This window comes from Haliotis rufescens, unplaced genomic scaffold (genome assembly GCF_023055435.1).
Source record: "Haliotis rufescens isolate VD_foot unplaced genomic scaffold, xgHalRufe1.0.p SCAF_6, whole genome shotgun sequence".
Lineage (NCBI taxonomy): Eukaryota > Metazoa > Mollusca > Gastropoda > Lepetellida > Haliotidae > Haliotis > Haliotis rufescens.
Window position 1 is genome coordinate 12,463,205 of NW_025964334.1, and position 12,515 is coordinate 12,475,719.

Consider the following 12,515-nt stretch of genomic DNA (forward strand, 5'->3'; position numbering starts at 1 on the left):
AAGATTATACTCACTTCTGTTTGTTTACAATAGCACAAAGTTACAATATTGAGAAGCATGGACAAGAACCTATAAATAGGAACATATATATTTTTACATTGCTTTGTGTACATACAAAATATTTGTATCATAATTGAAAGGGTTTCGATCTAAATCTGAACATATACTGCTTAAAAAAAGTTAAACAACACACACAATTGGAAGGCTGTGTGTTGCAATACCCACAATGACAGACTAACCAGTCACATGAAAAAATCAGGTTTTCTTCAATATCATTAAAATCAGATCTTTGTTCTCGCTATCGCTAAACAAAGATCTGAGGACAACCCATTACGGGTCACGTCAGAACGACCTTTCATCCAACCAATCAGAGCGTCGCTTACCAGATCAAGTGACAGTCGGAATGTGTTTTCTGATCATGCAACCACGAAATATTTAACACAGGGTATTCCGAATGATAGTTACGGGTTTTATGATCATATCCATACAATCTAGGCCATCAGAAAGCCATTCCAGAATGTTCTTCTTATCAGTGTTAAAATCTTTAATTGAGAATACGTCAAACTATGTTTCGAAACGTAGTCGCCAGTTTGAAACTGGTGTTGTAAAGCTCGAGAAAGCTGCCTTCTGATTGGCTAATGTCGATTTCTTGTCAGTCATTTCATTGGTCAGTCAAAATTAACGAAAGGTTGTTCTGACGTGACCCCTAATGGTCCTCAGATCTTTGTTTAGCGGCAGTAAAAACTGAGATCTGATTTTTATGAGATTGGGTGTTCTTTAACTTCTTTTGAGTAGTATATTTTGTGTAAAACTATATACTGTTACTAATTGTATACAATGGCCAACTTTATGCTTTGTACATACTAAAATGAAATTGAGAACTGAAGATTGTGTAAGGACTATGTGCCAATGTTTTAACCGACTACACGCATTAGGATCCTTCGAACAGTCAAACACTAAAGGCATGGCCATAACTGTCAATATAATGAAAACTGAAACTACTTTTCATTACGATGTATGCAGACTTCAGATCTATCTCAATTAAAGCTAACTAAATAATGCTTTTTCGGTTTAGCCATTTTCCATCAAACAAATGATGGATCAGTAAAGCTATCGACAAATGATAACAACGTTCTATTTTGACATTGATGGACAGTTGACATGCATATACCCAATACCCTGTGAATCTACTACCATATTCGACGTAATAAGCGCCCAGGGCGCTCTCAAAATTAGAAACAGGGGGCTCTTATTAGAATATTATTTTGGTGAAAAAAAACAGGTGAAAGATAAATTTCGTGGTTTATGCAGACAGCCTGAAATGTTTATATACGACAGATATATTTTTCCAGAATTTAATTGCCCATAATTAAGAGTGCATATAACACACGGCTGCGTATTATACGTGAATAAATAAATCTTGTGTACATTGATCAATCGGAAGGGGTGCTAATTGGGATAGTTCACTAGCCAATATATTAGCAAATATCACCATGGGCGCTTATTAGAGCGGGGCGCTTATTACGTCGAGTACGGTATATGTTTGTTCATGTTTCTTTTGGCCTGAAAATAATTTGTCCATCACGCACTTCCAGCTCCCCTGTGCCTCTCATCACACCGTCCGTGTTGAGAGGTGACTGGACTCCAAGGTCACTACGAGTCACATCAGTAAGCACTATCTGACCTTCCTTGACCTCCAGGTGACACTGTCGAGGTCGTGTGTCATCCTGAGACGTGTTGAGCTGGTTACTTGAGCCTGCGGGTTCCAAATCTTCGGCACTTAACACAATTTTTCCACCTTGAACGGCCAGTCGCGCTGGCCGGGGAAGGGACGTCGAGCCAGTGTTCGACGCTAACGATTGACGCGAGCGGGACACTGTATCCGAGGTTGATGGGTTAGCGTCTCTACTGCTATCATGAACTGACTCTCTATTGCTGCTGGGGTGAGAATGGGAGGGGGTAGAGGATGCAGCAGCGAGCCCTTGACCAGCCGCCACGCCCCAGGCACTACCGGGGTACACGGGAGGGTTAACGTCACTTCTACTGTTCCGAGATTCTTCTGTAGTTTCAGAAGTCAAAGCATCAACTAAAACTGAAATGTCTTCTTGTATACTTGACATATCAGAAGACTGGGGGGCTGTTTCACGCACATCACTACCACTAGGGTTGGTGCGATCCTCAGGGGTGGCACTTGTCCCCGCCTTCTGCCTGGGGGTGCGGTCTATTGTACTATAAGGGGGTGGGGGGGAGCTGTCTCGTTCCAAGGCAACCACTTCATGGTATGGGGGCGGGGAATCCACAAAGGAAGCAAAGTCCCCAGTTGGCACATATTGGACGCCATTGTTCACATTCACTATGATATTGCCGTAATGAGAGTTTGATCCTATAGCCAGGAACGGGTCTTGTTCCTGGTTTCTACACTGGCCGGTGCTGCCTTGGTGCTGACGATGGCGCTCTATTGCACGAGCGATTCGTCGTGCTCGTAGTCTTTTCATTTTTACACGGAATACTACAATCACAATCAAAGATATAAAGATGACAACAGCTACTGTGCAGCCAATCACTGTGTAGACAGTAGTCTTGAGCCAATCAAAATGGTCGTCTTCTGGAAATGCTGGTGTGCGATCTGCAACAAAAGAAAAAGGTCTCCTCAGAAATAAATCCTATGTATCCTGGTGTTGCAGGAGAGACTGTTGTATAATTTTTTGCAGGAATGGTCAGTAACTTACTACTCGTTTAATGATCCCTGGTGTTTTTGTCAGTCGTAGCAAAATGTGTTGCAGTTAGCGTTTTAAGTTCACTACTAATAGCCTGTACAGACATGTGTCTACAGCTAGCTTTTCCTTTTGAACCTGCTCTGAAATATTTATTGTCAAGAAGTTTCCATGCGATTTGACGAAAATATGCATATTGTTAAACGTATTGATGAGTCATTGATCGTGTGTGGTCCTTTTCTGGAAAAAGATAAGAGAAAAAAGCCATAGTAAGTTATTAATTAGATTTTCATCACCACTGCCTCCCTACCAAACACACATCTAACATCACTTAACTGTCTGCAAGTACCGAGATGAAGAAAATTGCTTCGTGGGACGGCCTCTTTCTTTATTTGATGAAATATGCAATATATGTCCAACCAAGCTAATAAATACTGCTCAAAAGAACTTAAAGAACACCCATTTTTTTCATATGACGATAGACTAACCATATGACTATAGTTAATCAAACTAGAGTCATTTGAAAACATCGGGTGTTCTTGTTCATGTGAATCCTATCAGGTGCATGTAATGTACACAGGTGCCTTGAACGGTTTGTTTGAAAAAAATAATTATAAAACACAAAATGCCAGCTGCCTCAAAAATAATAATATTTTAAAATTTACCCTTTCTTTCTTGGGGACTTATGAGAAATCAATAAAGAAAACATGTCAAAATTAATTCATTTGAGTGAGTATAGTTTTACGCCGCTTTTAGCATTTTTCCAGCAATATCACGGCAGGGTAAACAAGAATTACCCATGTTGGGAATCGAACTCGGGTCTTCGGCGTGACGAGCGAACGCTTTAACCACTAAGCTACCCGACTGCCCCTAATTCATTTGAAAGAAGGGTTGAAAGTGAGTTTGTTTTTTTCAACTTTGAACAGTGTTTCCCTTAAACGCCATGATGACTTATCGTGGAAAGAAAGCCTGAAGTCATGCAGGTCTCAGACGTTTACCTCTTTGGTAAAATCTGCAAGCACTGGTATGGTGCTCACAAACCCAGGCTTACTTTAATTAGTTCCACAAGCCTTGTATGGGGGAAGGGTTGAGAAGAGGTTCAAAGGTAAAAAACAGTGTGAAAATGAGTAAAATATATCATAACATAGCCAAAGAAAACTTCCTAAACCAATGCTCATTAAATCAGGGCAATGTCAGTTTTTTTGCCACATTGTGCGAAACTGTGCAACCACAAAGTCCCTCATTTTGCTTCAGCTGAAGTCTTGGCTAGAATGAAGTGGGAAAGAACATATGTAATCAAACTTTCATGTAACTGTAAAGTTTTAACAAAAAGGTTCCTACACATTTACATCCATATCTTTAGTTTTATTATCCGTTTGGTGGACATTTCGTAAACACATCATACAATATTATCATATGGGAGTCTCTGGGATGTATCTAGGATTATAAACTAAGTGCCCATGGCAAGCAAATTGGGAAAAAGATTATCATCTTGTTAAAATTGGATTTTTTGTCAGTATTCTCATTTTAGTAAATTCTAAGTTTTAATTTAAATTACAGGAATTTTTCTGTTATCATGGTTATTTGCTGCAGATGTTGGCCTGAATATTTGCCTCTGAGAAGGTCCAGATAAATACCTTATTTCGATGAGAAAAACACACATTATGCAAGAAAAATATGGTACAATTATCCCCTCTTCATTTGCCTAAATGAGCTGTGTGGTACGAAATCAGTGAATGGCGCCATCGCCATGGCAATCATTACCCTCCTGGCATCGCTTGTCCTCGTCTGAGTTGTCCCCACAGTCATTCTGTTCATTGCACTGCAAGTCTTTGTTGATACATCGTTGATTGTCACATACAAACTTGTCAGCACACTTGTCTGTAACAAACCATGACACAGTTCACAGCTACTTACATTTGTACACGTCATAATTTAGTGAGTGAGTGAGCTGGGTTAAAAGCAAACTGCGGCGCCATAGACGACTGGGCCACCCTTGACCCCTAATAATTTATGGCACACATGTTTAATACTTCTGTTTGTTGCGTTTAAAGCCGCATTCAGCAATAGTTTGGCTATATTACGGCTGCTCTTAATCACTGAGTCTAACGACCCATGCATTCAAGACAACGCACACAATCAACCAAGTCAACGAGTGTGACCAATGGTACACTTAGCCGCCTTGTACAACCAGGGTCCTGTTCCATAAAGCAATCTTACAACTACGACTATTGTAAGTCTATGTTAAAAGTATGGGAGTTACGATCACCATAGCTGAGATTGTTTTGTGGAACGGGGCCCAGCCTGGGTTGCTGGGGATCAATTCTATCCTGGAATGGTAGTACGAGTACCTTTATCAAGAATATCGGTCCCGAATGTGACATTGACAAACATAAGGAAGCAGAAACCCATCTTCCTGAGGCAAGGGAGTTAACTGACTTTAAAAGTCCAGTTTCCACCCTTGTCAAACTAGGCTGGAATTCCGGGGCTCAATCGTAGCGCCACCAGTGGCTATTATGAGTTATGCCCCTTCTATGCCTCTCCTATGGACCAATCAGATTCCACCTCTCGTATCACTTGCATTTGCTTCAAACAAAATGGCTGCGCCCGGTCGATCGATAATCAAGATCTATATTGTGATAGAACGGGTCTTACATCGCCAAGTGCATCAAATCATGTGAGCACCTTGATTAAAAACATGATAAGATTTGGAAAATATCTGTTGACAACGTGTTGGCGGAGCACATGCTTTGCAAATCCTGCAATTGACCGAAATCTGATTGAGAGTTTACGAACCAGATTTCGATGTCGTTGCGCGATTGTGATTGGACTATGCATAGACTCGTTAATTCAGCCAAAATGTAACTCCATAATACCAGCCTAGTTCGGCAAGGGTGGAAACTGGACTTTTAATAGTCAGTTAATTCACTTTCCTCGGGAAGACGGTGTCAACCCTGTCCTCACTGACATCCATTGTTTGCAGACACTGAAACTGGTCTGAGGGAGATAACTGCATACCCCACAACAACGTACACCTCCTTGTACTAATTGGTGCTAAAAATTTTTTATTTCTTTGTTGTTTAACGATGCCCTCAGCAATATTCCAGCTATATGACGGCGGTCTGTGAATAATCAAATCTGGACCAAACAATCCAGTGATTGATATAATGAGCATCGATCTACACAATTGTGATACAATGACATGCTTTAATCAAGTCAGCAAGTCTGACCACCTGATCCCGTCAGTCACCTCTTACTGCAAGCATGGGTTGCTGAAGACCTATTCTACCCCGGATCTTCTTGGGTCCATTGAGTGAGTGAGTGAGTGAGTTTGATTTTACGCCGCTTTTAGCAATATTCCAGCAATATCACGGCGGGGGACACCAGAAATGGGCTTCACACATTGTACCCATGTTGGGAATCGAACCCGGGTCTTCGGCGTGACGAGCGAACGCTTTAACCACTAGGCTGCCCGACCGCCCCCTTGGGTCCATTGCCAAAAGGCAGTCAGTCGACTTAACTTGACATTTGCCATCATTTTCATTTTACTATTAACACAGCCTGTGCCAAAACCTTTTGAATCTGCTAACCCAAAATTAAATTTGGGCATTATTTTCAGAGTATTTTAGTCTTAGTTTTTGGAGTGTTGAGTGATCTTACAAGACAATAAGAAATTTTACTAGACTAGTGGCAAAAGAAGCAGACTGAGCCATCATAGTTTCAAGTTCCACAAGGCCCATACTGCGACTCCTCCGTATGTATTATCATAAACACGGCCAATGTGGAGTTTATGCTTCTGGTCTTGTTTCAATTGTAACCACCCAAACTCTGGTATGATTGAGTGAATGAATGAGTTGGGATTAATGTTGCTATGAACAGTATTCCTGTTATATCACGGTGTGTCAGCTTAATGTGGGGGGAAAGCCCGAAGTGATGCAGATCTCAGACGTTTACCACTTTTGTGAAACCCACAAGCACAGGTATGGTGCTGACAAACCTAGAAACAAAATCAGGGCCAACCGGGATTCGAACCCACACTCAAAGGTCTGCCTGTGGTGTGATTGATAAAGATAGGTGAGAGAGTGGGTACGGTTTAATACCACTTTTAGCAATATTCCCACAGCACCTTTGGTAAAGACAAAGTATCTGGAGATGTTAATCCTATCACTAAGGATATAACATTGATTGATTGAGTTTGATTTTACGCCGCTTTTAGCAATATTCCAGCAATATCACGGCGGGGTACACCAGAAATGGGCTTCACACATTGTACCCATGTCGGGAATCGAACCCGGGTCTTCGGCGTGACGAGCGAACGCTTTAACCACTAAGCTACCCGACCGAGGATATAACAGGCAGAATTCCAGCACTAATCAATATGTGAACCCCATGACTGTATCAAGGTTACATCATCACCCGTGCACCAAAAACATGAACCAGTTTGTCCTTCACCTTTCTCACAGTTGGTTTCATCGGAGCCATCGGGGCAGTCGTTGTAGCCATCACAGCGGTACCTCTGGAAGATGCAGTGACCTTGTGGCACACACTTGAACATGGGGACTGAACACTTCACTCCTTGCCGGCCTGTGAGACAAAAACACAGAGTCCTACAGTGATCATCATGATCCTACTAATACAGTGACAAGATGAACATACACCATAAAGTATTTGATCAGGTCCCATATGGCCCACTGGAAAAGTCAAATAACTTTTCAAATTTTTAATGTTGGTATAAAAATTATCACACATAATTATCTGATTTTGCTTTGTTTGAGTGTTGTTTATTGCCTCACTCAGCAATATTCCAGCTGTATGGAAATAATTGAGTCTGGACCAGACAATGCAGTGCTTGACATCACAAGCATCGATCTACGCAATTGGGATACAATGACATGCATCAACTAAGTCAGCGAGCATGACTGCCCAATTCTGTTAGTTGCCTCTTACAACAAGCATAGTCACCTTTAACAGCAAGAATGGGTCGCTGAAGACTGATTCTAACCCGGATCTTCACGGGTACATAATTATCTGACAATTATCCTTTTTGTTTCTAAAATGTGCAAGTTTTTTGCTTCTATATAGATTAAGTATAGATAATATTAGTGAAATGATTTTTCAAACCTCAAGATAAAATGTAACTAGAGCAAGTATTTGTCGGAGTCCAGGAACACTACTGCCCTGTGTCCACTACAAACCTTTAGGAGAAATAAATATATTCAGTTTTTCCTTGACCTCATAGCTGTCCTGAGCTATGAGGATGCAGCTGTATTGCCCAGCATCGGAGGATGTGGATTTGATGGTCAGCTCCACGATGCAGCCATTGTTGATGATCTTCTGCTGCAGGAAGCGCTTCTCGTGGGCCTCCCAGTAAAACCGTTTGTACATGGAGGAACAGTTGCGAGGATTCCGTATCCTGCATGGCAGTTTTTTCTCCCTACCCTCTTGCACAGTTATGGGGCTTTCCACATCGAGGGCAGGGTATTGTTCGGACAGCCCCCCTGTAAATAATAATCATGATAATAATCGGTTATTGCTATTAGACGGCCACTGGCTCATGTGTTCATCTTTTAAATTGAGTTGTACCTGTGGTCATATTACCTAAATAATGCACTGCCAGGTTCAAAATATAGCATAAAAGTCAAGTGGTCCTAGTCACAACCCCAACAGTAACAATCCTTAATAAAACAATTATATAATGTAGCAGATCCTAATACTCTAACACTACAGGAGATAACACAAAGGTAGCAGTCATATCTCACAGAGGGGGGTGCGGGGTAGAGGTTTTTGACGACCCCTGTCAACCTCCCACCCCGAGCTCTAGATAAGCTTTTGCTTGTTTGGGTACCGTATCCACAATTTGGGGTCAATGACCCAGGCCACCTGGTAACTACAAGCACTCAATCTCATTAACATCAGAACATAGTTCACGCTACCGCTAAACAAAGATCTGAGGGCATCCCATAAGAGTCACACCAGGATGACTTTTCATCCGACCAATCAGAGTGTCGCCTAATAGATCGGGAAAGTGACAGTCGAAATGAGTTTTCTAACCATGCAACCTTGAAAAGGTTAACACAGGTCTTCCGAAAGACAGTTCCAGGGCTGTACGACCGATTCCATCAAACTCAATGTCTATCAGCAATGATCAGTATCACTCACTCGCTTTAATGGGATAAAAAATTCAAACGAAAGAGACTTTCCATAGCCTGTGGGAAGTACTGCCATACAATCTTGTCCATCTATTAGACATTCCAGAATATTCTTGTGTTCAGTTTTCAAATTTTGAATCTAGAACTTTGTCAAAACATTTTTGTCAAAGCCCAGTCTGGAAAGCAAACTGCCACTTTGAAACTAGTGCCATAAAGTTTGAGGAAACTGCCTTAAGTTTGGTTAATATTGACTTCTTGTAAGTCATTTCATTGGTTGGTGAAAGGATGCAAGAGGTCAGTCTGACGTGACTTATAATGGGATGTCCTCAGATCTTTGTGTAGCGGCTTGACGAAAAGGAAAAAAACATGGTTCAGGGTCTGAAACAGCTAATACCAGATCTGCCTGCCAAAGTGCTACAGCATCGTGTGAGTGAATAAATGTTGTTATATGTAACCCCTAAAAAGGAGTATAAACCGCACATGATGCACAATGCCTCTTGTGTCTGTGCAGGTTGCATGTGGGGGGGAATTATAAGGCCTTTAGAATTGTCAAGTGCAGTTCAGACATCACTCCACTGAACTTTTATGAACCGCTGTGCAACAGGCATTTTAATACCAACATTTTAATCATGTTAACAGACAACTATGTTTTTCCTCCAAAATACGAAATTGTTCCGTGTAGGTCAGAGTTGGTGAATCATGAAAATTATCCACCCAAAAATAAACAAGAAAAGTTGAAGTATCGCATTGTTTTTGGCAGAAGTCATTGTCAGCTAGTTCAGTATGTGGTCATGAGCATATTTGACGAGTAGGATTTGAAAGGTTCAATTGATTTCATTTGGCGAAGGCGAGACCAGTCAACAAAATATTCATGTTTCTCGGGCCCTTTTTGAAAACTAAACGTGTAGGGTGCAAGGATTGTAATCGGGGTAATGTACCCCATGACCTCTGCTGCTTCAAATATGAAGAGACGGGTCTGAGGCCACGGTGACCAAGGCTTGGTGCCTCTGTGAATCTGACACACAATTCATTGACTGGCCCATGCAAATAGTTGGAATTGGAATCCTCTGCAATTATGAAATTTGAGTTGAGAATTCATTTATTAACCCTGATAACAGGACTAAAAAAATAAACTTTACTTCTCAAAAGAACTTAAAGAACATTAAATCCTTTCATATGACTATAGTTTTATGGGTGTAATTCTACATCAGCAAGAATGCAATCTACCGAACATGTCCATCATTTAAGTAAGGGACGTGCACTTGCTCCCTTCTAAATAACGGTTTCAAATTTTTTGACAACATTTTTAGCTGACACACGAAAATTACAGGGGGTTTCAGTGATAGAAACTAACTGTTTTCATCTAATAGTCCTTATAATGATAACATAATGCAATACCCTCAAAGATGGCAAATTTCTACTAGTCCTTATGATACCTTAACTATTGGGCAACGCTGCTTTTGTAAGTAAATGAAACTCTTAGGTTGCAAAGTTAATGACAAATATGTGTTTGTTGAAATGTGGCCCAGAGAGATGTCACCAACAAGTTTATGGCATGTCATTTTGGAACTTCTATTTTCTAGTGATTTTTCGATGTTGATGTACAATTTCTGAAGTTTGTGAATTGCTTTTTGGGGTGTGATCACACTGAACCAAACAAATGCAAGCAGCCATTTTTTTCTGCTTATATTGAGCATTATAGCACTATTTTGTAAATACTATTGATGTCATGTGCGGCATATTAGCAACATTTAACAAACATAGCTGTTTGGTGTCAGGTAAAATGCATGTGTAACACACGTATAGATGTCTAATGGGGATGTAGGGTGAGGTCATCAACATCATAGTATGTTCTAATGTCATCAATCTCATGACATTAATTGCATTGAGTGCAGCTACAAACCTGAGATTTTAATATATTAGGATTTGGTAAATCCTCTCATTTTTTCAATGCAAATGTGTATCAATGTTGTTTTCGACGTAACTCGTGGAAAATTGTGTCAGTTGACGATCACGAAATTGTGCCACAACAGTAAATTACCAGTAACAAGTATAAGAACAACTATTACTTGCATAATTGCTATACATAAATGTGTCAGCAACAAGTGGGAAATGACAATTCTGTAAAAACTTGTTTATTACGTTTGCAAAATAACCCTAGTTTTATTACCCAAATCAAGTCCCACAAAGAAAAATAACTTTAGAAATGCTAAATAAAATGCAGCATGAACAATATACATACATTGGACGTCTGCAATGGCAAGAATTAGGATGATGATGACTTTCATCCTCCAACCATTTTCTTTCACGCTAAATAATTCCTAAATTCATCAATATTTCTGCTTGGAAGGATCGACGCCATCTTTGACACAAAGGTAGCTAACTCTGCCTCCGGTCTCTTTGCGTCCCGCTAATGATTAAGATACAACACTTTACGTTTTTCACAGCGTATTCTCAAATGTGTATGCGTGAATGCAAAACAAGTGGTAAAGCCAAACAAGGATTTTCGCGAAAGTGAATGAACTGGAATTAAAACGTAAATATAAAGCTGGTCACGGAATATCGCCAACTAGAGGGGTGAGGATCTCATAGATAAATAGAGAATCTCACCCGAGTGTCTTTTGATATCAAATATATCAACACGAGTTGATCAAAGTGGAAAAACTACGACGTAAAGCAACATCCACTCCAACTCATCTCTACTGTGAATGAATACATATCTGTTTCTCGTCATGATAATTTTAATGGCCTTTGGGGCTTCGGAAATATAAAGAAAACTGTAAACATATCTTGTTCAGGATGTTGACAATCTGGTGTCGTAGGAAGTCAACATTACCTCCCGGGGCCAGTTGTTGTAGGCCTAATCTCTTCTCGATGTTGGCTATGAATTCATCCTTGTTGGTCCGGATGCTGGTTCGTGAGAATTTTAACCCTTTGGCCAGGACAGCAATCTGTTGCTTGTTGAGGTTTTTGCTGCTCAAGTTGATGACAGCGTTGCTGTGGTAGTCTTCAATGGCCGATGTTCTAGTGGGTTGATGGCTGTAGGTTTGTTTCTTGAGGTTATTGAACTTGGCTATGCGAGGAAACTACAAGAAGCCATCAACATCAAAAGACTCCAGCCGTCAATGAACCTTGACCAAGGCTATTACATACCCTTGGCGTATCATTAACTCATCGAAGACCCCAATCAGCCATAATCCCATTGATTTTATTACTGGCTTCATCCTTTGTTTATGTCACTGACTTCACCGATGATTGTCATCACTACCCTTGTGTGTACATAACAGGCTACTCTACTCCAGCATAACAATATCTACTCTACTGTATAAACATTGCCTCCTACTTGTAAATATACTTGTCAACCACACTCTGCATATCACTCGCTTGATAACGGTGTTATAGAACCTACCCCGAAACGTCGCTCTTAATTGTAATAAAGAGGTTGTTCATCCATAAATTCTTATCCTTACTTAACTTTATTTATATTTGGCCCTTTAATGCCTTCTGATGATAATTCTAAATATACTAGGGGAAAATCTGAAGAAAGTGCCGCCTTTTTTTATATTAAAGACTATTACGTGCATGTGCATCTCTTATGGGGAAGGAGCGGTCGGGTAGCCTTGTGGTTAAAGCGTTCGCTCGTCACGCCGAA

The 12,515-nt window shown here is 40.6% G+C and overlaps 1 protein-coding gene across 1 annotated transcript; it reads right to left on the minus strand.

The window, feature by feature from the left end:
• Nucleotides 1-1,408: 1,408 nt before the first annotated feature.
• LOC124135486 lies at nucleotides 1,409-11,243 on the minus strand. The gene is made up of 5 exons (XM_046500869.2): nucleotides 11,106-11,243; nucleotides 7,910-8,212; nucleotides 7,167-7,298; nucleotides 4,479-4,595; nucleotides 1,409-2,626 (listed from the first exon to the last, which is right to left on the minus strand). Exons 1-5 carry the CDS (start codon nucleotides 11,149-11,151, stop codon nucleotides 1,548-1,550), a joined length of 1,677 nt encoding a protein of 558 aa, XP_046356825.1. The 5' UTR covers nucleotides 11,152-11,243; the 3' UTR covers nucleotides 1,409-1,547.
• Between the last annotated feature and the right edge of the window lie 1,272 nt (nucleotides 11,244-12,515).

Coding starts and splice junctions, on each gene's coding strand:
- LOC124135486 (XM_046500869.2), bottom strand. CDS start 11,151: ATGAAAGTCATCATCATCCTAATTCTTGCCATTGCAGACGTCCAAT. Junction 7,299..7,909: donor TATATTTATTTCTCCTAAAG/GTTTGTAGTGGA, acceptor TTTGTCTCACAG/GCCGGCAAGGAGTGAAGTGT. Junction 4,596..7,166: donor TGAAACCAACTGTGAGAAAG/GTGAAGGACAAA, acceptor GGTTTGTTACAG/ACAAGTGTGCTGACAAGTTT.